The 25,172-nt window shown below is 54.2% G+C and overlaps 1 protein-coding gene across 1 annotated transcript in view; it reads left to right on the top strand.

Moving 5' to 3' along the window:
* The first annotated feature begins 14,096 nt into the window (after nt 1-14,096).
* Nucleotides 14,097-25,172, top strand: part of LOC122690746 (proto-oncogene tyrosine-protein kinase receptor Ret-like) — a 34,323-nt gene continuing 23,247 nt past the window's right edge. Inside the window, 3 exon segments of the mRNA XM_043897668.1 lie at nt 14,097-14,247; nt 21,224-21,487; nt 23,292-23,579. Coding sequence (XP_043753603.1) covers nt 14,112-14,247; nt 21,224-21,487; nt 23,292-23,579 — 688 coding nt within the window. The 5' untranslated portion in view covers nt 14,097-14,111.

A 25,172-nucleotide genomic window follows, 5' to 3' on the forward strand; every position in this document is an offset into this window, starting at 1 on the left:
CCCCAAGCCTGTGGTTTTTAGGGAGGCTGCCCTCGAGGGCCCGCTCAGGCTGGCCCAGCGCCACCGGCCCTGGCTCCAGTCCCACCCACTTCTTTAGAGTCCCCTGTTGCTGCCCCACAGGGGTACCTGAAGGTGCAGCCTTTGGCACCGTTTGACGGTTCGGGGCCAACATGCACCAAGCGCTTTTACCATCCTGGAGTGGAGTAGGGCTGTGTGTTGTCAGCATCAGTGCTGGGAGGATTCGAAGTGGCTTTGCAGAGGCTGGTCACTGCCCCCACCTCCAAAACTCTCAACAGATGAATGAACCCCAAGGCTGTGGAATCTGCTTCTTACCCCCTGCCCCCCGTGGCCACGAATTTTAGTTTCTCTCAAATTGTCCCTGATTTCTTTTTCTTAAATACTTATGTGTATGTACTAAATTTCCCTCTGAGAGTAGCCCCCACCACCCTTCCCCACCTTTCCCTTCAGCCTTTGGGAATACAAGAGGCAGTGAGTGGTTCCCTGCTTCTGGCCCTGGGTCCTGCACAGACGGTGGGTTCACAGGCCTGCCCAAGGTTTCATTTGTATGACTGGATCCTAAACTCAAGAGTCAGATACTTACACTAGGATGGGCCCCCAGCCCATCACAGGAAAGGCAGGGGAGAAATCCTTCCCATGCCCCGGGGAAGAATGGGGGAAGCATTGGGAGTCTGGGGTCAGGGTGCTGTGAGGCGGAAACAGACAGAAGAAGGATGAAGACTCCGCAGAAGTAAACACAGACAAGGCCTTCAGAAGATCTCTTGTAACTCTGCGTTGCAACTTTGTAGTAATGGGCGGGTGATCAGGTGAGAGGCCGAAGCCAGGGTGGACTTGGTGGCCTCAGAACCTAGAAGAGGACTTCCCATGCCTCTCCTGTGCTTAGCCAAGGTGTCCAGCTGAGGCTAGGAGGACTGGACTGGGAGCGGGGCTGCTAGCATGGACCTGTGACACTTGGTAGGAATGCAAGTGGCTTTTTCACAGCCTGGACTTAAGGAGTTGGGTGGTGGGAGAAAGGCCCTCCAATCCAGGGAAAGCAGGTCTCCTGCCCCACCCACTCTTCCAACAGGATGAGTAAGAAACTGATTGACGACACTGAGAGTGGAGAGGTGGCCCCGCGGTACTCAGGAGGAGACAGCTGGGCGTTTGGAGAGGCCTGCGGGCACACTACTCAGAGTGGCAGTTCTGGAGCTCTCTCAGTGTGGCGCTCCAGACTGCCGCAAGTGAGCCAGGGCCACTGCTCCGGGACTCACCCAGGCTGGGAGTAGCCCGGCCTCAGGGCGGCCCCTTGTGGATGCAGCCCTTCAGTGGCCGTGCCTCTTACCTGGGGTATGGGCTGGGTCTCTAGGGGATGAAAGCCCTCCCTGCTGGCCTAGACCTACCTCCCCCAGACCGGAAGCTCTCTTCTGTGCTGGATGACTGATGAGAGGCAGGGTAGGGAGGCAACCAGATGGAGCGGCAGTGGCCTGGACCCCAGTGTTGGGGAAGGAAAGCACTGCCTCAGGGCTGGCAGGGATGGGCTAGAGGGCTCAGGGGTGCTCAGACCAAGGTCATAGGACATCACCAGACCCCTAGTGTGTGCCCCTCTCCATGTGTACACACTCTCATTGTGTAAGAATTCACACGCCTTCAGAAAAAGGCGCCATCCCAGACACAGACTCCCAGAGTAGGGCAGTACTCCTCACCCACACTCTGGTATCTGTGTGAGGGCACACATGGGCACACACACACACTCTTGAATCCATGCTCACACACTCTCATGCTCACTCTTGGTGATCACCGAGACACCACTGCCCTTTCTCAAGGATATGTGATCATGAGGCCTGTGGACACACTCACACCCATGCTCGGCCCCTCACACTACACCCTTATCTGGGAAACCCAGCCCCCCTCCCTGCTACTCCCACACATTGCGACCCCTGCGTGTATACACAGGGACACCTGCTCCTCCCTATTCACACTCAGGGGGCACAGCCTGTCCACCTGGGGCATCCTGGACCCATCTAGAAGTTGTTCTCAGAAGAGTGTGTGGCGTTTTACTGCTCCAGTGCAGGTACAGATGTCCCCGTGGCATGGATGAAGAGACTGATTCCCAGCTTCCAGGGCTCTCCCTGAATGTCTCAGGCTGACTGCTCACCCAGCACCTTCTCCCTGCTCTTCCTCATGAGGCCTCGCACCTCCCATCTTCCTGGCCTGGCTTCTGGGTTCCTGTTTTGCTCAGTACCTCTGCCCACAAGGAGAGACCTGCCCCCTGTGCCTGCACGCCCCTGGGGCCTCTCACTCCCAGTACTGGCCATGACTTCCAGCCTGCTCTCCAGGCTGTGGGCCCTGCCCCTCTGCAGTTGGACCTGGGTGTGCCACTTTTGCTGGGACCAGCAGGTGCCAGCACAGCCCCTCAGCCAGGAAGACTGCTCTGCCGACCTCTTTGTTTCTCTTTCTGCCCCTTCCCTCTCTGGCCAGGGACGAGTGGTGGTGTGCTTCATCAGGCTCACCTGGGTCCCCCTAAGCCCTTCTGGCCTCTGAGAGCTGCCTGCGCTCCACACTGACTGTCCTGGGCCCTAGCAGAGTCCAGCCTTCTGAGGGAGCAAGGGGCTGGGTCAGCTGGTAGGCTCCTAAGAGTAGGGTCTGCAAGCAGAGAGCAAATGGGGAAGTTTATTGAGACCATTGCAAAATTGCCTTTATTCTGCAGAATTGCATTAAGGATGGCTAAGTAAATCAGTTTCCTTGGTGGTGTGAAGAAAATGGGATTCTTTTACCTAATGGGGTGCTAATGGCCTTTTAGCCAGGGGAGGAGAAAACAAATGAAAAATTATGGGATCTGTTAACCTGAAGTATGGGGTGCCAAGCGGAAGTGGGGGGGGGCAGGAAACTGCTGCCTTGCCTGAGGGCTTCTCCCCCTGTGACCCAAAAGAGGTGCCCTCTGCCTATTGGTCTTAACTGGATAAGGTGATGCCAGCAACAGCCACCCCAGGGGGCCCACAGCATGCTGATCCTGTGCTCAGCACCGCCTGTCTGCTACTCACTGTATCCTCCTGAAACCCTGAGGGATGTGGCCTTGTATTCCCATTTCATAGGTAAGAAAACTGAGGCTCCCACAGCCCGTGTACCTGAGCCCGTGAAGAGGACTTCATGACTCTGTGGCCCTGGTCCTCTGGTTTTCAGCAAGCCCCTCCTCTGGGCCAGCGGTGGTGGGGACCTGCAACAGGGCTCAGGAGGAGTCCGGGGATGGGTGTGGGGAAGGTGGCCCTGAGTCTGCTCACCCACTGGTCACCCTCTGGTGGGGTGCTCCAGGGGCCCGAGGGACAGCCTGGCCTGGGTCTGGGACGGAAGTGTGCTGCCATGCTCCCCAACACCTGAGTCAGGAGCCCGCAGGACTCTGGCTGATTCTCAGATGGGACTGCTACTGTAGCTGATGTCTGGGAGTCCTACAGGTCCAGGAACTGCCTCCAGGTGGGATCCTGTCATAACTGGCCCCAGGGGAGGGAGCGTGCTAGTGGTGTAGGCTGAGAGTGTGACCCTTGTACCCGCCTCTGCCTGGGGACCTAGAACCTGACAGAAGCCACTGTGCTGAGGAGTGGGGGAGGGCAGGGGCTGGGCTTCAGGGCACATGGGTATGACTGTGTCTCCTTACCTGGACTCCAGGACATTCTGGGAGAAGAAAGTGCCCACTGGGCTCCCCAGGAAAGAGGCAGAGCTGGAGAAGTGCCCCCCAACAGCGGTATTGCTTCCTTCTATCCTGAAGAAGTGGCTAGTCTCCACTCTGGAGACCCACCCCCTTCCTGTGGATGTGGGGGAGGACACTTCCTCCTGTGGGGGTTGTGTTCAGGCTCCAGTCCCTCATCTTCTCCTCTTCATTTCTTTCTCTTCTTCCTCCTGGTTTCTGCAATTGTTTTTCTGAGAGAGTGACTTAATAGTAACAATAACAGTACTGGTGAGCAGCCCACATACACGCTCCGAGGGACCACCTGCCACCCAGGCAGCTTCTCCAGGACTAGGGGTGCACCCGGGGAGAATGCAGAAGGTGACTTTGACCTCAGAGCTATCTCCATGTAGGAGAAATGGGCAGTAAAGGAAGCGCCAAGCTGTCATTTATCTCAAATGTGTGTGTGTGATATCAAATGGAAGTGCATGGCAGAAGGCAGGCTGTGGGGCCGGGTGGAAGCAGGGATGGTGGGCTGCCAGGCAGGAAAGGGGCCCTTCTGGGCTTGGGCCACAGGGTGTGAAGGCGGTGGAGGACATCCCCCTCCCTCCCTCCCTCCTGCCTTCTCACTTGCTTCCCCTGGGTCTTCAAGGGCAGAGTGCTATGCTTTATGGGTGGGCATGCTTCAGCTCCTGGAAGACTGGGGGGTTGGTGTGACTCAGAGAGATCACCCAGGGCCATGACCTGGGTAGTCTCAGAGGGGCTTGAAGGGGTATGAAGACTCAGGCCTCCAGAGCCCACATGGCTTTCCCTCCCTACCCCAGAGCAGCGGACTGGCAGCGCAGGTCCCCCTCCCTGACCCCCGTGTTCCCATGCTCAAGGGAGGCTGTGGCTCCCAAGACAGAGCTCCGCCATACCTGAGAGGACCTGAGGGTATTGTCCTCTTTGGGCTGAAGCCCTGGGAGCCCCTGTGGACGGGGCCCACTTCCTGCCTGGCTTCACCTCCCAATCCTCCCACCATCCGCCTTCCCAAGCTCTGGACCAGACGAGACCTGGGCTTCCATCAAGCTCTGGCCTCACAGCTGGGTAATTGTGGGAGCCCCTGGCACCTGTCCCTGAGGCTGGAGCCTGAAAGCCAGTGGCCCTATCAGCTGTCCACTGCAAGACCCTGGGCAAGGTAGGGTGGGGCGAGAGAGAGCAGGGAGGTAGAACTGATACCCCCTAGAAAGCGTGGTTGTGGGTGTGATGACGCCAGCAGGAGCTTGGGGAAGGCAGATCAGGCACCACCTGGGCCCTCAAGGAGAGCAGGTGGCCAGCCCTGAGCAAACACCTCTGTTTGCTTTTGCCTGGTGAGTGGCTCCACAGAGTATAGCAGCCAAGGCACCACTGTAGAAAGGTCACCTGTGCACCTGGACAGGTGTGTGCCCACCTGTTGGTCCGGCCGATGCAGGCTCTCCATGACATCAAGGATACCTAGTGGGACTGGGGGCCTCTGTGGCAGGCAGGGATCAGTTCTGGGACCCACTCAGGGAAGACACCCCTGCCCCTGCAGACCCACGTCCTGGGGGCCCCAGCCCACTGCCCCCAGATTCAGGTACTGGGACTTTACTTTATCCCCATCTTAAGCCTTCACTCTTCTGACCTGGGAGCTACTGTCTGGGTTCCACAGGGCCCTGGGCTCCAGAGAAGTATCTAAGGGGCAGGGTGGCCGGGAGAGGGAGGCAGAGCTCCAAGCTGTGCCCTGATTACCAGCTCTGACTGCCCTGTGATTGAAGAAACAATTTGGCTTCTGAAACAGTCAGAACCTCTCTGGTGAGATAATGGACATCAGAACTGGTTCTAGTCCCCCATTCCTGCCTATGGGATTGCCAGAAAACTCCAGTGGTTCTTAGTCTTAGCAAAAGGGGGAAAGAAACCATGTAAGTTCCTAAGCTTTAATTAACAAAAAAAAAAAAAAAAAAAGGAAAAGAAAAACTATAAGTTCCTAAGCTTTAACTAACAGCCTGGAAAATGCTTGGGAAGATATATGTTCTGTGTGCCAGAACCTGAGAGTGAGACAGGTGTGGGGGTGGGGGGCGATCTGGGGTGCACAGCGTGGTGGTGGGAGTCCGAGTGGAGGGAAAGAGTTTATGGAGTTTCTTTCTCAAGTTTTTCTACCCCTGAAACAGTCAAAGACACAGATACGGTGAAACAGGGAAAGACCCAGAAGCTGGGGGGCTGGTTCAGAGTGTGCTTTCTCCTTCCCTCCTCCCCTATCCTGCCTTTCCAGCATTGCCCATGGTGCATCTGATGCTCTTTTTTTTTCTTTCTGGGAAGGAGAAAGGATGGAATCAGCACTCCATTCCGCCACCTCTTGGCCATGACATGGGTGCAAGGTGACCGTGTACTCTGTGCTGTGAGCACATGCTTTGCCACTGGGTTGAGCCTCCTCATCAGATTGGCACCTGCAGGGGATCTTTACAGGAGATCACACATGTGACTCCACAGAGCCTTGAGAAGTTTCCGCTGGGACCCTCTTGAATCTTCTTCTGCAGCCACCTATCCCCTGTACCTATGTGAGCAGGAAAGACTATGAACTTGGGGGTGACAGAAACCCCCAGTCTCAACGTCTCAACACTGTTCATTTGTCTCCTGCTCCCCGCCCCCTGCCCTTGGCAGCCACTCCACACCTGACTGTGTGCACAAGAGGGGCCCAGAGCTCTGAGGAGTCGGGTTTCTAGGGCCCTGGGCTCTTTGCCCATTTCCACAGGCTGGAATCCCATCACAGGGTCCTTTTCTCTGCAAGAGAAGCCAGTGTGCAGAGGAGAGCATGGTGGTTTGGTGGGATGCACACTGGGGCACCTGTGCAGGCTCCTGGGGTCCGCTCTGGACTTGTGCCCCTGCCTCTTCCAGGGTGGTCTCTCCTGCGGAGATGGGGGGAAGAACAGGGTGGTAAACAATTAAAATTCACTTCTTTTGAGGTATGAAATTCACATAACAAAATTAGAGTGAACAGTTGAGTGGGATTTAGTACATTCACAGCATTGCATATTCATCACCCCTGTGTAGTTCCAGAACATTATTGTTAACCCCCCAAAGAAAACCCCATACCCATTAGGCAGTGCGCCTAGTCCCCCCACACTAGCCCCTGGTAACTGCCACTCTGCACCTGTCTCTATGGGCTTGTCTATTTTGGATATTTAAAATAAATTGACCTTTCATTTGTATCAGGCTCCTTTTACTTGGTTGGAGGTATATCCGTGTTGTAGCATGTATTGGTATTTCATTCCTTTTTAAGGGTGAGTAATATTACATTGCATGTATTGGGTTGGCCAGGAAGTTTGTTTGGGTTTATGAACTTTAGGGCCAATGCAACATGTATCACATTTATTTATTCATTCATCTCTTGGTGGACATTTGGGTTGTTTACATCTTTTGACTTTTGTGAATAATGCTGCTGTGGATATTTTTGTGTGAGTATCTGTTTGAATCCCTGTTTTCAGTTCTCTTAGGTGTTTATTTTGGAGTAGAATTGCTGGGTCATGTGATAATTTCAACTTTTCTGAGGAACTGCCAAGCTCTTTTCTGAGGAACTGCCAAGCTATTTTCTGATAACAACTGAAACATTTTACAATTTTACCAGCTGTGTGTGAGAGTTCTAGTTTTACCACATCCTCACCAACACATGTTAGTTTCTGTTTATATTTTTAAATTGTATCAATTTTCTTGGATACAAGCAGTGTCCTCACCTATGGTTTTGATTTGCTTTTTCTTAATTATCAGTGATGCTGAGAGTCTTTTTACTTCCTTCTTGGCCATTTGTATCTTTTTTGGGGAAGCAACTATTTTGCCCCTGTTTCAATTGGGTGGACCTTCTTTTGTTGTTGAGTTTACTTTGCTTTATCAAATTTCCACCAGGTGTTCCCACCTGCTCAGGGTGGGAAGATCTTGACTAGGGGGTTATCAGGAAGCCTTTGTGGGCCCAAGGAGGTCTCATTCAGGAGTCAGGGAGGAGGCGGCTCCTTGCCAGGCTGTCCTGTGGATGCTTCTGGGACTTTGTATGCTTCCCTTTTTCTTCCTCTTCCCACACAGTATCTGGAAGATTTTTGCTCTTTATTCGGACTCCTGGTTATTTATTGCGGGTTGGCAAGTGCTTGGTTTGGAAATGAAGGGTAAGGCTGGAAAGGAGGAAGCAGGTTGGAGACATGGTCTTCCTGACCTTCCAGAGTCAGTCAGCATCCTCTCTCCCTGCCTTCTGGGACCTTCTTGGTTTTCCAGAAGGTCCTGGCTGGGGGAGCTCTGAGCTCTGTGGTAGAACTGAGTGTAAGGGAGAACTAGTGTGTAAAGACACCACACCAGTATGAGGCAGAAACACACATCCTCCCAGCAGCCTGGGTCACCCTTGTACCAGAACTCGTCTGCTGGTGGTCAGCCCCTGCGTGATCCCTTCACAGCCCGAGGCTGGGGCCGCAGCCTGTGACCCAGCAGACACTGACCAGGACCCCAGTGCATTCCCTCTCGCCTGTCCCTCTGCCCTCCTCTTTCCTGGGACCATCCTGCATCACTGCATCTGATTTGCCTCAGTGGCAGACCTGGGTCCAGTGTCCTCTCCTTGACTTTGTGATGAAGGTCAAAAGAGCACAGGGACCATACCCAGGTTAGACTGAACTCCTCCAAAGGGAAGAATTACCCTTGGCAATTTCCACGCCCCCACCCCCCGGCAAGACTCTCAAGGGAGGTGCCAAGAGACCCCGAGACTCCAAGGCTTCCTCCTTGGGAAGCTGCCCCTAGGACTCTGGACACTGGGCTGAATGAATTCAGTTAGTCTCACTCTAAGGGTCAGAATGTTAGTCTGCTTTTATTTTTTCATTTGTTTTGTTCGTTGAATAAATGCTGCTGACGACAAGTTGTCTTTAATAAACCACAAGTTCTTTGCAAAAAAAAAAAAAAAAAGAGAGGGAGAAAAGAGGAGAAGTGGCTCTGGCTCCCACCAGTAGGTGCTTGGTCCCAGCAGCCCTTCCAGGGAGGGTCCCTGTCCCTGTTCACAGCTGGGAACAGACGCAGAGAGGCTGAGCACTGAGTGGGCCATGCAGGAAGACAGAGAAGGAGCGTGGCCTGGGCCTGGCTCTGCACTTGTCTCTCTGCTTTCACGAGTCACACTGAAATCTCTCCTTTGTATCTAGACTCACTTCTGAAGGTGAAATGTGTGTGTGTACGTGCATGCATGTGCACGTGTGCACGCACACATGCTCAGTTGTATCCTACTCTTTGCAACCACATGGACTCTAGCCCTCCAGGCTCCTCTGTCCATGGGATTCTCCAGGCAAGAATACTGGCGTGGGTTGCCATTTCCTCCTCCAGGGGATCTTCCCAACCCAGGTATCGAATAGTAGGATCTAACAGCAGCAAAGAAAAGGACCCCTCAAGGCTCAGTCCTGTGTCCAGGGGGCATGGGCACATCAGGCCCCCAGCATCCCCAGGTACCTGCACACTCAGCAGCCTTGACCATGTCTGTCCCTGTTGGACAGCGCTGGCCGAGCAAACTCCCCCCTGTTCATGCCTTCCTGGGCCTTTGCTCTGTTTCACTGAGATATGAAAGAGCAAATTTCCACGAGGAGACTTTTAAGGGCACCTGCATTTTTGAGGAGACTGAAGAAGACTATGGAGGATTATTTAGGTTGCATTTTCCACCTGGTCAGCAAGCAGGTGGATGGGTGGCCTGGAGTCCCAGGTCATGGTGCCCTGGCTTTTCCACATGTGTGTGCACAGCCGTCACCGAGCAGAGGAGCCTGGTGGCCATGTATACCTAAGAGTAGAACCCTTAAGTCCTGGCTCACTCACTCTGTACAGCCTTGGGCAAGGTAGCCTCTCTCTGCCTTGGTTTCCTTGCTCTAAGACAGGAACCAGAAGTTGTCCTTACCTCTGGCAGTTGTCGTGTCCATTAGTAGGGTGATGCACGTGAAGCATTTGGAATAGAGCCTCTCGGGAAGAATGCATTGGCTTGCCAAAAAGTTCGTTTGGGTTTTTCTGTAATATCATGCATTAAAAACTCAAACGACCTTTTTGGCCAACCCAATAAAGAAGTCTCACTCTTGCTGAGTTAAATCCAACTCTTTGCAACGCCATAGACTGTAGCCCATCAGACTCCTCTGTCCATGGGATTCTCCAGGCAAGAATACTGGAGTAGGTTGCCATTTCCTCCTCCAGGGGATCTTCCCGAGCCAAGGATCGAACCTGTGTCTCCTGCATCGCAGGCAGATTCTTTACCTGATGAACCTTCGGGGAAGCCCTTGCTGGTTAATGGTAAACCTGGGCTGGGCGAGACCGGTGCTGGGGGGAGGGGCAGAAAGGGGCAGGACCATGGCTGTTCAAGGAGGTCCAATGAGGTGACACATTTGTTGAGATCTGAGTCATAGTGCCCTGCTGGGTGAGAGGGGGACAGTTGCTGGGCAGCAGCAGCAGAGTCAAAGCCTGGGATGTCCTGGCCAGTCGCCAGGGCTGACCTGACCAGGCCGGGGCTGATACACCTGCCGTTGGCTGGGGTTACAAAGCACAGGAACCCCAGAGCCAAGGGAGCCTGGTGACCTGCAGAACAGTCATCATCAGGCCACTTGGGTGGCCAGTCTTTTTCCAGTCAGGCTTTGCCCTGGGTAAAGAAATTAATTGTAACCTAATTCGCAGTTTCCTTTGCATAGAAGCTGGAAGGAACTGCTAGTGAGGCTGGTGAGTAACTCAGTGGCAGCTGGGAAATCACATTTGGGCATGAGTGTCCATCATCTGAGCGAAGCTGTTGCAGCTGGTCCGGGTGGTTGGGGATGTGGGTGGTGGCCACGGGTGCCTGCTAGGTGCAGCCTGGCCCTCAGGCCTCTGGGAACAGAAGGTTGGGGCCTGGGCACAAGGGAGGAATTTGGGCTGCTGGCTCCATGCAGCTGGGCTGCAGATCTCGTCTGCACACCTCACTACCCCAAACTTCAGCCACACCCTGACCCCTTCCTGCCCATCAGCAGAGGACTACGTAGATGGCATGGCAGAGGAGGGGGTTGTCAGGAGACCTAGGCCTGGTTGCAGTTCCATTCTGAGAGCAAGAAGTGAATTCTCTTCCTCAGAATTGGGAAACAGACGGGGAGACTGAGGTCTACAGTAAGAGCTCGGGTAAGGTGGGCAAGTCAGAGCTTTTCACGTGTGGAGGAATGTACCTGTACGTACAGGTCTGTGGTGCCTCTGAGGCAAGGCCTGGTCCTCGGGTTTCTCCTCCTCTCTCCAGGCCACCAGCCACCCTGTCCAGGCAGGGCCCACGCAGACAGGTGTGTGGGGAGACACAGTACCCCTGCATGTGATCGCCTGCCCTGCCCACCGTGGACCACACGATGAGGCTCAGTCTGAAGGGATGATGGAGGGAAAGCCTGCAGAGCTGGGCTATGTGTGAAGTCCCTGACCAGACAGGCAGGCAGGTGCCTGGGCTCTGCACTAGACAGAATCCTCAGGAGCGTGGAGAGCCCCAGGCATCCAGGGTGTGCCAGGGTGGCTGCTCACTCCTCCTTGTGTGCCAGGCCTTTGTGCCAGCTGGCCTTTGTTGTGTGCCCAGTCCGGGCCAGGAAGGCCACTCAGCCTTGTGGCCACAGTGGCACACAGGCTGTCCACTGAGGGCTGCTGGCAGCATTTGGGAAGAGGGAATTTAAGACTGGAATTGAGGCTGCTCTCATGGTGATTAGTGTCCTCACTGGGCACCAAGTAAAGTAGCTAGCCCTGGCTTGTATTCACCACCCATGTATGCACTTAGCTGTTCAGCTTTGGGTACACCTGCACAGGCCAGAGTTTTCTTGATGATTTTGTAGAGAGGCTTCAGTTCCCAGCATGAGGACTGGGGCAAGCTGTCATATTCCCTGCAAGGAGGCACTGGCTTGTGACATCTAAGCTGAGCCCAGGACCCGTGAACAGAGGTGGCTGGCTCTCAAAGGGCCACCCAGGCCTTCCCTTCTCGCCTGCTCTGTGCCAGGCATCAGGCAAGGTTCTGGGAATGCAGCAGTGAACAGGACAGGCCCGGGCTGGCTTTGTGGGTCTTTCCAGTCCAGCTTTCTTCCCACATCTTATGTGGGTCAAACCTGGCAAAGCTGCTTCATTTGGAAGCCTCTGGATGCCTAGCAGAGTGATGATGGTGGCGATGGTTGGAGGGTGGAGTGATGGTGGGTGGTGATGGTGTAGGCATGGTCAGCAGTAGTGGTGAAGCTGGTGGGTGAAGGTGTGAGGTGATGGTTGTGGGGAGGGTGGTGATGGTGTCAGTAGTGGTTAGGGTGTGGGGATGATAATATAGTGGGGGGCTGGAGTTCAGGTGAAGTTAGTGATGGTGGTAGTGATGCTGTGTAGGTGAGGGGGGTGAAGGTGATGGTGCTTGTGGGGAGAGTGGTGATCATGGTAGTGGTAATGGTGTAGCTGGGGGTGGTGATTGTGGTTGGGTAATGGTGGTGATGGTGGTGATGGTTTTATGGCCACACACAGGAGGTACTGAGCATACCATCAGCCCCATTTATGGCCAAAGTGGGGCTGGCCTGCAGGGCCCTCTCTGCGCTCATAGGCACTGGTTCTCCTGACCTGTGCTTTTTTCCTAAAAAGCCAAAATTACATTACAATCCCTTGCAAAACCAGCCTCCATCTGGGACAAAAAATGGAGATCGTGGGGTGTGTGGAGCATCCTACAGGGTGACCCTGCCTGAGAGTGCACATGTGTGTGTGTGCATGTGTATGTCATTCTGCCTAATGTCTCCCAGTTGGCAGTGTTCCTCAGTTACCAGGCCATCATTTCCTGAGCCGTGGTCAGTGATTTTGTTCTTAGGTGTCCTCAGGGTTTCTTTGCTCAATGCCAACTCTGGCCTCACCCAGGCAGGTCGTGCACTAGAGAGTGCTGTGTGCCCCACGTGAGCCTCATGGGGTGGGGAGGGGCATCCGTGAGGCTCCATTGCACTCATCCTGCCACTGGCCACCCACCTGTGGCTCCCTGTGCCTGTCAGACCAAGCCAGGGGGTCTTGACCAAGGTGATATCACCCATCTCTCTGATACCCTGCCCCCTCTCCTATCCCAAAGTCTCACTGTTTTCCAAATGTGCCCAGCTGTTAACCTCCCGCCCACCTTCCCCCCGCCACTCTGTGCTTAAAACCATTTATGTATTAGTTTGTTCCTTCCTGGATTCCTTTGTTGTTTCACTCACTAGTTTGTTGTTTCAGACAGATTGTGACATGATCTGACTGACCCTGGCTGCTCTGGGGCAAGTGGCCTATGGGGTCAAGAGTGGTCTCAAGGAGGGACTTCCCTGGTGGTCCAGTGACTAAGACTCTGTGCTCCCAAAGCAGGGGGCCTGGCTTCAGTCCTGGTCCAGGAACTTAAATCTTGCATGCCACAACTAAGATCCAGTACAGCCAAAAAAAAAAAAAAGAGTGGGCTCAGGGAGGCTAGGTGGTCCTCTAAGCTGAACTGAGATGAGGGAGAGGATGGAGCGAGTTGGTACGGATGTCTCTGGTACTTGGGTGGAGGTCAGGGCTGGTGAACGTGGCATTCCTTGGCCCAGAGGCAGCCATTCGAGCTGTGGGACTGGCTGCCATTTGCTTAAGGACGCTCTGGAGAGAACACCTAGAAGATAAGCTGAGACGGAGGAAACCCACATGGGGGTGAGCAGGCTGGCTCATCAGAATGAAATAGGAAAGCACCAAACACAGGAGGTCCTGAAGCAACCAGAGAGAAGAGAGAACCAAGAAGGGAATCATCAGAATTGAGTACAGACCTCTCAGAAGCAGGACAGCAGAATCACGCTTTTGAAGGACAGAATAACTGTCCTGTAGAAGTCTCAGGGCTTCCCAAGTGGGCTTCCCAGTTGGCACAGTTGATAAAGGGTCTGCTTGCCAATGCAGGAGATGCAGATTCAATCCCTGGGTCGGGAAAATCCCCTGGAGGAGAAAATGGCAACTCCCTCCAGATATTCTTGCCTGGAAAATTCCATGGACAGAGGAGCCTGGCAGGCTACAGTCCATGGGGTCACAAAAGAGTTGGACATGACTGAACACTCACACACACAGAATTCTCTGCCCAGCAGAAGTGCCTTTCAAGAATAAGGTAAAAGTGTTTTAAAAAGAGGGGCAAGGGAAACAAAGACCCAGATTCATGTTTCTGTGAGTGTATGAGGTGGAAGGGGCGTGTGGGAGGGGCAGCACTGTTGCTAAACGTCCAGTTAAGTTGGCCACAGGTTCATGAGTGTTTGTTGCAGAACACTATTTTGACATAAATGTTCTGCAAAATATACTGCTTGTACATGTCAAATATTCAACTAGAATAAAGAGAAAATGTGAACAGGATATGAGAGGAGGGGCATGGGGTGGACGAGGAGAGGATAATGGTGCCAAAAGTTGCTGTCTGGGCGGTGGGGCTAGGGGGACCCTCCACAGGGACAGCTGGCCCTCAGGGAGAGGGGCAGTCCCTGGGGAGGAGTCCATGAGGTCTGCTTCCTGTTCCTGCAGAAGTGATGGCATTAGGAAACCACCGTCTGTTAAGGAGATTGTGCTGGGCCATAATAAAGCTGTCATCTGCAGGATCTGGTGCTCGTCACAGGCAGGAGCAGGGCTGCCCGGTGAGTGGATTCTGCGGGAAGGTACTGCCTTGCACACACATGTGGGCACTATTGTCACCCCACTCAGTTCTTAGATCAGACCATCTTGCCATGTGTTTTTTTCTTGAGAGCCCCAAATTCTGGCTTTTACATTGCAGTCCTAGGACATTGGTTGTCTGGGGCCTTGTGTGGGATGACCACGGTGACTGCCACTCACTCTAGTCAAGGGTGCCCAGTTAGGAAGCACCTGCCTGGATCTGGGTTGGTATGGTCAGACTGGCAGCACATCCTCAGTCGAGGGTAGCAAGGAGGTCAAAGGAACCTCAGGGGAGTTGTGCATGGCCTCTCATGGCCAGGGCTGACCAGGGGGCACTGGTGAGGTGAGCCTGCAGTTAGGACTGGGTAGGCTCGGTATGTCTCACTAAATGAGCAAGAAGATGGGGGAGGTGGGGGTGGGTCTGCAACAGTGTGAGAGAATGTGCATGTGACATGCTAAGTGTAAGAGAGATGTGTGTATCAGTCTGGGTCCAATCCAGAGACACCCACACAGCGACTGGACCAGAGGAGGTTAACATAAGAGTTGATCGGCAGTGATGAGTGTAAGAGAGCTGTGGGCCACCCTGAGGCAGAGGGCAGGAGCTTGGGGAAGGGGCTCCCTCCCCAGAGTGGGGTCACAGCTCACTGCATATTGAGAAGTTGGCTGGGTTGCAGGGGCCAGGACTGGTCTGCAGCCTCGGGGGCCAGCGGGAGGTGACCCTCCAGTACACGGGGGAGCTGAGGCTGGTGCACAAAGGCTGGTGATGGGTGCATCTGGGGGCTATGGGAGGTGATCGCGGGGCAAGGGCGTGGGCTACATTGGCGCCAAGGGGCTGCGTGCATTTGGCATGGACTGAGGCAGAGCATGCAGGATGTCCCCACAATGTGCTGCAGAAGTGAGGGATGACAACCAGAAACCCTCGTCCACCTGTGTGGTTCTCCACCGCACAGGAGGGCACTCACAGCTTCTGTGTGGGTCTGAGAATGTGTACGAGTATGACCAGTGTTCATGTGTGAGTGTTCACACAGGGCTGAGCTTGTGGACAGTTGAATGAGTGAAAGTGAAGTAGAGACTTGGGCCTGCTTCTCTCTGCATACAAATGTGAGTAAATGACACATCCAGCCAGGTGTGGAGCATTGAAGACTGCCTTTCCAGGATACAAAAAGGCTGGTGACTGCGTGTGCCGAATGAGACCATCCATGCCTGGTGGCTCTGCTTGTAAAGATGCTGGAGGAGGCCCTCCTTGGAACAGGACAGCCCGCTGTCCCCACTGAGTGTTAGTTGCACATCTTCTCCTGCAGGGGTGGGGCAGGGTGGGAGCATATGGGGCCTTGGGCCCACATGCCTGTCTCTGTTTCCATCTGCTGCATACCTGTGCATACACATTCATGCATATACACACACATGCCATGAAGGGGGCCTGGGGTCTCTGCAAATGCGAGCAGCAGCCAGGACCTTTGGCAGGTATGTCATGAGCAGTGTGGGACCCATCCCCACTCCTGTGAGAGCAAAGCCCAGCTCCTCACCCTCTGGTGTGATGCCAGGGCAACTTGAGGGGCCAGAACCCCACGTGGTGCTGGCAATATCTGTCGAGGCAGAAACGTGGGACTAGGTGTTGGGGGAGGACCCTGTCACCCAGCAGCATTCGGGGTGGAAGGTGTGGGTGGGGCAGGTTTTACAAGTCCTGCTGTGTCGACCTGCCCCAAGTTCCAGGGGAGACTCTCATCAGAGGTTGGTCAAAAAGCCCTTCCTGGCAAAACGGTGCCAGCAGGGAGGGGTGGTCAGCTGGCAAGGCCTGGGGCTTCCTGGTGGGGCCAGCATCTGCCTTGCTCCTGAGTCCCATCGCCGCTTTGTTAGTCATCGTCCAAACCCCAAGATGCCCACCCTCCAGCTGTTTGACCATGGGAAGTCTTCTCACCTCCCAGCCTCCGTGTTCTTACCTATTTAATGGGGCAGTGAAGAGGTTTGCCCAGTGATTATAAATCGGAAGTGTGAACTTCATACCGCGTGTACCTGTGCAAAGGTGAGGCCTATACCAGCTCCTCCTCTCCCCAGCCTGCCCTACTCTTGTTCACAGTCAGAGAAAGTGAGGCCCAGAGGAGGCTAGAACTTTACAGAGGCTGCACAGCCCCAGGAAACTGGACACCTCTGATGGCCCTTTCCGGGCTCTTCTCCTTCACCCTCTGGGGTTGGCCCCATCATCTGTAGGGCCCACCATAGAATGCAGATTGTTCTAGAATTATGAATTATTTTAGGACAATGACAGGAGAGCATTAAACCAAGTATGGGGAACTGTGGTCTCCCCAGGCTACACCCCCCTGAGGCCAGCCCTGCACCCACACCCTCGTTCCCTACCTTGGACCATGTGTTTTTCCATCTAAACGTGTCTGTGACAAGGAGGAGCATTAAGGCGGCCATGCCCTGAGTAGGGACCACCTGGGAAGCATTTTAAGTGCATTTAAGACTGTTTCTGCTCACAATCATCGCCCAACCCACAAATCACTTTTGGCAGCAACAGACCAGGCCCCACATGGATCCTGTAGGACCTGGCTCGGAGATGAGAGCAGGCAGTGCTCTCATCCTGCACGTGAAGTCTGTGTGGTGGTGACTGGACCAGCTCGGAGGTGGGGGCTCCCTGGAGCTCAAGGCACCTCCCAGCCCCTGGACCATTGAATGTACATGTGCTCAAGGGGGCCCCAGGGGAGGAGCCCTATTCTGGATCTGCTCCTCACTACCTGGTAGGTGGAGTGAGCATCTCGCCCCCGCTTAGAAGACCGATCTGCAAGCCCTACCCCCCATGGGTGGCTCCCAGGGCTGCCAGTTCTTGCACAGCTGACCGAGGCCACAGGGATTATATCCTGAGAGAATAAGAAGGCAAAAGTCGCGATATTCTGCTGATGTGGGTGCAGGCGTCCCACACCATCCTTGACAGTACTCCGGAGACCAGAATGCAGACCTCACTTCTCCACGGAGAGCTCTGGCACACCAAGGAGAGCTGGTGGCCAGGCAGGCTGGCAGACACAGGCTGCCCTTGGCTGTGTGCCATCTGGGGGACCCACCCACACCCACCCTGGGCTTTCCCCCTCCCCACCAACTGAGTCTCCTGCAGCTCTGGGGTTGGGGCCCTGAAGGCAGCATCTCAGATCGCTAGTGGTTGGCGCTCACCTTTCTGCCAGGATGAGAAGGAGGCTGGCAGCACAGAGCCCCCTTCCCATCCAGCATGGTGTCACAAGCCTGGACTGCCACCAGGTCACCACCCTGTCAAGCCACTGGGAAATCTCTCATTCTCTTTGTGGCCAGAAAGTCAACCTTCCCGAAAGATGGTGCACCCTCCGGGGCTGCTTTCTACTGCAGGCCAGTGTCCCTGACTTGCGGTCACTGCCCAGGACTTGGGGTGGGGGTGGAGGGTGGGCACAGTAACCGTGGGTTCTGGACCATGTGACATGGGGTTGAGCAGGCCGGTGAGGGCTATGCTGCTGGAAAGACAGCCCTCCAAATCCCAATCCCCTGGCTGGCTGCACATGTGCCCTCGAGCATACAAACAACTTTCTTTCTGTCCTGCCCAGGTGTCTGTTTGCAAAGCAGTGATCCCATCAGCAGCTCCATCTGGGGCTGCGAAGAAAATGCAGGGTCACCATGTGCCACGGGGCCTGGCCTCGTGCTGTGTGAGTCCACCTGGCCGTGCTCACCCCACTCTGCACCTTTGAGAGGCGGGGTGGGTGAATGCGGTGGGCCAGGTCCTCTGGAGAAGGTGGCAGTGGAGGGAAAAGCAAGCCACTCCTCTTGCTGTCCGCAGGGCTGTGAGCATCAGCTTCTGCGCTCCTTCCCCAGCCCCCCACAGCCCACCCCAGAGCTCCCCCTAGACTCTTTGACTTGCAACCTTCATGGAGTGTTGGAGGGAAAGGAAGCTGGGCTGCTGCTTATGAATCAGGCACTTGTTTTGGGGCAGCAGGGCTGTGTCTGGTGTTGACCCCCACTTTGAATCTGCCTTCCCAGACCCGGCCTTACTGGGGCAGGACAGGGGGCCACCGTGGGCTCGGAGCCCTTCTGATTTCTGTGAGGAGTGCAGACCCAGGTTTATTACTCTGCCAGGCAGTGCAGTGGGGCTTCAGTGCACTACAGGTGGGGAGCAGCTGCCCCTTCCCTCTCGTTGGCTGAGGAAACACCACAGGAACCCTCCTGCCTTTGTCACAAGAGCAGTATGAGCAGTGCTGTAGGGTCCTCTTTGGGACCCCGAACTGTGTACTTCTCAGGAAGCGTGAGCCAGTGGAGTGCATCCTAGCTGTGCAGGAGGATCTGTCAGCTGTGGCCTGTCACTCTGCCCAGCTTGTAAAAGGCCTGCTCCGAGCTAGTGCCATTGGCTGCCTTTTCACAGAAGCATCAAGGCCAGTCTTGAGGCCATTTGGGGCTGACACAGTTCTCTGAGCTGCCACCCATCCCTGCTAGGGTTGGCTACTAAATCCCGAAGAAATGAACACTCTGAGTGTATCTGAGAGGCAGTCCATGTCCTCGTGGCCAGTTGGGAGGCTGTGGGACAGGAGGGTGGCATCCAGCCATGTGTGGGTGGCTCCTGTCGTGGTCTCTACCAGTGAGACCCCCGGCAAGGGAAGTCAGGTCTCAGTGCTCCCTCCCCAGAGTTCCCCAGAGTGACTTCTTCCTAGGGCTCCTGGAGCTGCCACCCCCTTGGATGGCAGGCAGCATGATGCTCTGGGTGGATCCCTTCCCCCAAGAGGTGGCAGGGCAGGAAGGCCACACGCAGAGCCTGACTTGGGCACAGGGCCAGCTCCTTGGAGTTCAGCTGCCCTTCCCAGTACCTCACCTGCAGAGACCCAGTGATTCTGGGTCCCACTCCAGGGACAGCACTCCTAGGGAGCAGTTTTCCGAAGGTCTAATAAGTCAGCTCCGTACCTGCAGCCCCCTCCTTCCATCTCTGTCTTTAGTGCCGGGTGTGCAGTAGCCTTTGACTACTGGCCAGAGCATCTCTCCCCTCCATCCTCTCTGCCTTACTTACCTTTGTCCTTAGCCCCATTTGTCTTTTCCCTCCTTCCCTCTCTCTCCCTCTGTTTCTCTTCCTGTTCCCTCCCTCTCCTGCTGGCTCCGTGGTCCAGCCTGTTTGGCAGGGCAGCACCCACACTGGGTGGGTGGGACCCAATCAATGCACACTTCAAGTTGGCATTCCCAGCCGGGTTGCCTTTGAAGTCATCCTTGGGAAGCCTGGCACAGTGCTGGCAACCTTCCAGTTTTCTTCTGTTTCACCACTTTGGGATCCAAAAGGTCTTCACCAGTTCTCCTCACCTGACTCTAGTTGGCTCTTGATTGTTTCCCACACACAAGTGTGTCTTCAAGGACCCAGGCAGCCCCAGGGTATCTTCCACTGGTGTGGAGTGGACCAACCACTCATCTTGGTGGCTGCAAGAGAAGCAGAATGTAGGTGGAAACAAATTGATTGAAAAGAGAAATCGCTCACACACAAGTACAATGTTTCTCATGTTTGCTTTGTGTGTTAGTATTTTTTATGCTTTGTAGAGAATATTGGCAGGTTTTCAGTTTTTTTTTAAAGCATCACCTGCCCATTTATCCATCTTTTTAAAATTTCTTACTATTTAAAAATAACTGTTTATGATGCAAAATGTTGAACATACACCAAGTCAAGAGAGTAGTAGGATGAGTGCCCCATTGGTTCACCCAGCGTGGCCATGGTCAGCATCCCTCTTCCTCATGGCATTTACAGCTCTACCCACAGCCTCTCAGTGATAAATTTAGGCCACAATTACATACGTTGAAATGCACAAATCTTGGCTGTATGTTGTTGACAAATGGATGTCCCTGTGTGACCCACACCCCATCAAGATATGAAACATGTATGTTTCCCAGAATATGCCCCCTGCTTTTCCAGTCTATTACCTCCCCTACCCCCAGCTGGTACCCAGTTTGATTTCTGTCACCTAAAATCAGTCTGGAATGGTGCCATGTGATTCTTTTGTGCTGCTTCTTCCACTTAGCAGGATGTCTATGAGATGTGTCCAGGCTGTCGTGTGTATCAATAGTTTGTGCCCCATCCTAACTGCATAGGGTTCCATGGTGTGATGGACTGAGGTTTGTTATCTGATAACCTGCTGGAACACATCTGGGTTCTTCCCAGTTCTTGGCTCTGTGAATAACCCCAGCATTTGTGAACAAGTCACTAGACGGACATATGTTTTCATTTTTCTCAGATAAATGGAGTGGAATTTTTCGGTACTATGGTAGGAGCATGTTTGACTTTAGATGAAGATTTTGTTACTTACAGGGGCTTCCCAGGTGGAACTAGTGGTAAAGAACCCACCTGCCAATGCAGGAGGTGTAAGTGATGCAGGTTCAATCCTTGAGTCGGTAAGATCTCTTAGAGGAGGGCATGGCAACCCACTCCAGTATTCTTGTCTGGAGGATTCCAAGGACAGAGGAGACTGGAGGGCTATAGTGCATAGGGTTACAAAGAGTTGGACACGACTGAAGTGACTTAGCATGCACGAATGTTGTTACTTATAAAGTGCTCTAGTTCATCTTTGGGGACCCCTGCCTGCTCTGCTTGTCTGGCAGCGTCTTGTACACTTCAAAACTCTGGCTCCAGGTGATTTGCTCAGAAGCTTGGGTGAAAGCCGAGTGGTTTACGTGCTTATCTATCTCAGGTAATCGAGGATGATATTGCAACTGTTTATGCTTCCTCACTTCCTCCTTTTTCTGTTTTAAAGCAGTGTATTTGCAGCTAGTGTTTAGCTATACAGATAACTGTGTGTTGATGTTCTTAGGAATACAGATGAGAAAGACCTAAGTTTTCTTTTTTGGCCCACAAGGAAGCTATTACTAAAATGTGAAGTTAGGCCGCTGGGAAAGGTGATCTGCCTGGGAGGGCTGCTGGGCTCTGCACCGTGGTCGTCCCTCAGTCCCTCCTTCCCTCACGTGTTTCCCTGCCTCCCACAGCCCCGCTGGGACTCTACTTCTCCAGGGACGCTTACTGGGAGAAGCTATACGTGGACCAGCCGGCCGGCACGCCCCTGCTCTATGTCCATGCCCTGCAGGACGTGCCAGAGGAGATGCCCAGCTTCCGCCTGGGCTAGCACCTCTACAGCGCCTACCACACGCGGCTGCACGAGAATGACTGGGTCCGCATCCAGGAGGACACGGGGCTTCTCTACCTTAACCAGAGCCTGGACCACAGCTCCTGGGAGAAGCTCAACATCCGCAGTAAGGGGGCGGCCCTGACCCCGCCCCCACATGCCTCATTACCCACCCCGCCCTGCCCTCACCTGGTCCTTCCTTAGAGCCCATCACACAGCTCCTACGACTCCTGCTGTGTAAGAGTGGAGCAAGTGAGATGGGGCTGGCCTGTCCTCTTTGTCCAGCCCGTGAGGGAGCCAGGATGAGCTTGAGGACCACTGATGACCCTCAGGCCTCCTGAGGCTGTTGGGATTTTGGAGAACTTATGTGGAGGACTTGAGGGGCTCTCTCCATGCTGGCTCCAAATGTCTTCCAGTTGGATTAACAGAGATGTGGGGTTGTGAGAGAAGGGTTAAGAAAGGCTAGAGACATCCCAAGATCTTGATTTAGTGGATGATCTGGAACTTGGTGGAGAAGCAGCTGTTTGCACAGAAAGCCCACCTTACCATCAGCAGCAGGCTGCTCTTGGCACCTGGTGAGGACTGGGGCCTGGTGCCGGGGAGGAAAGTGGAGCAGGAGGAAGGCCTGGACGGCTTCTCAGAGCAGGGGTCCAAGCTGGAGTGAAGGCCATGTGTGACCCTGGTACTGGGAGGAGGTTGTTTGTGGAGCAGAGTTCTGCCTTGTGGCACCAAATGGTGATCACAACCCCACCTCTTGCTCTATAGACATGGCCTCCCTGGGCCCTCACGCCAGCTCTGAGCTCCTGTGAGTGCTGAGAGGCAGACACTCTGCTGTGAACAGTACTGCCAGAGTGAAATTTGCCAAGGGTCTGAGTTTCATAGGAGGCCTGTTCTGTTCGTGATTGGAGAGCAGCCTCATGCACCTGCCAGCTCTAGTCAGGAGAGAAATCACAGTAATTAGAACAGAGAAAGTTTATACGGAGAATTATTAACCACAGCAGGGGACTGGAGCAACAGAGGACAGGCTAGTAAGAAGCAGAGAACTGATGAATATGGGAGGAGTAGATGTAGCAGGGGGACACTTACCTAGAGCTAAGATAGAAGGCCCAGGAAGAGCCCCCGCCCCAGCTGAGATCCAGATGGGTTGGACGGGGGTTGCTATGGTGCCTCCATGATGGAATTTGCCAGAAATCCCCTCTCTAGGTGCTGGGGAAGTCTGTGTCTCTGCAGGGGTGGCATGGAATTCCCTGGGGGTCCCGTGGTTAGGACTCTGAGCTTTCATTGTTGAGGTCTTGGGTTCAGTCCCTGGTCAGGGAACTAAGATCCCACAAGCAGCAACACTGGCAAAAATAGAATAGAATAAGTGTTTTATTTATTTTTAATTGAGGGATAATTACAGTATTGTGTTGGCTTCTGCCATACATCACAATGAATCAGCCATAGGTATACATATGTCCCCTCCCTCTTGAACCTCTCTCCCCCCTCCCACCCAATTCCACCCCTGTAGTGTTTTTAAAAGTGAGAAAAGAAAGAAAGTGGTTGGGGTAGTGGGTGAGGGAGGGAAGGGAGGTCACCTGAGGTGCCAAGAGCCTGCCTTGGGGAAGCACTCCATCTTAGACCCAGGGTTCAGCGCACCTCTCTGAGGAAGGGTATTTGAACTGAGATTTGGAATAATCAGAGAGATGGACCTGTGAGGCACCCCCCAGGATGAGGGAGCAGAGCCATAGGGCCCTGAGGCTGCCAGATCCCAAGTCCAGGGCCGTAGGGGGCAAGCAGGAGGTAGGGGGCAGGGCGGGGTTCCCAGCAGAGCCCTGCTAGCCTTGGTGAGGACTAGGCTTTGCACCAGCCCGGAGCTCCTGCCCTCTCCCCATTCAGATCCCAGCTGGGCAGGTGTGGCTGACACCCTGGCGGGGCCTGACTTGTCTCTGCAGAGGGCGGCTTCCCGCTGCTTACCATCTACCTGCGGGTCTTCCTGTCACCCACATCCCTACGTGAGGGCGAGTGCCAGTGGCCAGGCTGTGCCCGAGTGTACTTCTCCATCATCAATGCCTCCTTCCCAGCTTGCGGCGCCCTCAAGCCCCGGGAGCTCTGCTTCCCTGAGTCAGGCCTGTCCTTCCGCATCCGGGAGAACAGGCCCCCTGGCACCTTCCACCAGTTCTGCCTGCTGCCCGTGCAGTTCCTCTGCCCCAACGTCAGTGTGGCCTACAGGCTCCTGGGAGGTGAGTGCCAGCCGCATGGAGCCTTCCTCGATGCCTGCCGAGTGCCAGGCATGGCCCTGCAGTTCCTCTACATGAGCCGTCCAAGTTGACTACACCACCCCATCATCCATTCATTCAGAGGTCCACGTGTATCTCATGTATGCTGGCCACAGGCCAGGCATGGTTCTAGGGACCAGGGATGAAACAGTGAACAAGTTCAGGCCCAAATCCTGCCTGTCTGGACCTTCAATGCCTGGGGCAGGTGGAGACCACACAGGCGCTAAGGACGTTGGGTGGCCTCTGAAGGGACCAGGTGGGAGGTAATGCTGAGAAGGCACGGACTGGTGGAGACCACTGTCCTAAATCAGGTGTCTGGAGCAAGGTAAAGGAGGGTGCCCAGCAAGCAGGGCGAGCTCATTCAAAAGTGCGGAGGGGGAGGTGCGGCTGGAGGGGAGGGCAGAGGCTGCTGAGGGCAGAAAAATGCAAGGGAGGGGGCAGGACTTCCTGATGAGGGGACTAGGGAGCCATAGAAGGTGTTTTCAGGAGTGGGGGGAGGGTGTCATTGACAGGATATAACTTACTTTAAAAGGTTAGTCGGGCTGATGTGTTCGAAATGATTTGGGGCGAGTGGTTTGGAGGAAGCAGGAAAACTATGAAGAGGCAGGAGACATCCTTGAGTGAGAGGATGAGGACTGGGGTTGAGGGTGAAAGCCTTTAGGCCACAAGAAGCAGGCAGATTCTGGGCATGTTTTTGCAGGAAGATCCAGCAAGATTTTCTGGGGAGTTGAATGTGGGGTGTTGAGAGATTCACAAGGGGACCAAGCATGGTTCCAGGATTCCGCCTGAGCCACTGTAAGGACAGTGGACCTTGTCACAAGATAGTCCTACCACACGATGGCCCTGGGGAAGCCACATGGATATGGGGTAGGGGAAGGGCACTGGATCCGAGTGGAGATGAGAGAAGGCAACTGAGCCGCTGTGTGTGAGGTGCCATTGGACAGTTTAAAGGGGACTTAAAGGGGACACTTTTATGCTGGATGGCTGGTAAGTGAAGCCTGGATTCCCCCCAGGTTGATGGCACCCACACATGGTCATAACGTTAAAGGAGCACTCAGTAGTGTAAGGAAAGTAGTCACTCACACTTCCACATCCCTTCATTTATCCTGCCACAGGGATGGATGTCTTTGTACAAAATTGTCCCCAAAGCATATGGTTTAGTGTGCTGCCTTTTTCGCTTAAAAAGAAAAGCCATTTTTGTAACCATAAGCAATACAGGGAAATGTGTAGTTCACATGTAATATGTGGCTCTGATGTGATTTTCCACCAAGTGGAGTTGACAGCCCTCCTGAGGTTGGCTATGGGGTGGTCACTGTTGACCTTCAAGCGTTCAGCTTTTCCCCCTTTCTGGGTCCTTTCTGGAGGATGAATTCGAGGACAGGCTTGGGTTGAAGAGTATATTGTTATTACTGGTCCTCCCCTCACCAGGTTGCAGTTAGTCATTGAACTTACAGCAGTGTCTGGCGATGAACACACACAGCATCTCATCTTCTGGGGCTTCCCTGGTGGCTCAGCTGATAGAAAATCTACCTGCAGTGTGGGAGACCTGGGTTCAAT

The sequence above is a fragment of the Cervus elaphus genome, chromosome X, assembly GCF_910594005.1.
Source record: "Cervus elaphus chromosome X, mCerEla1.1, whole genome shotgun sequence".
Lineage (NCBI taxonomy): Eukaryota > Metazoa > Chordata > Mammalia > Artiodactyla > Cervidae > Cervus > Cervus elaphus.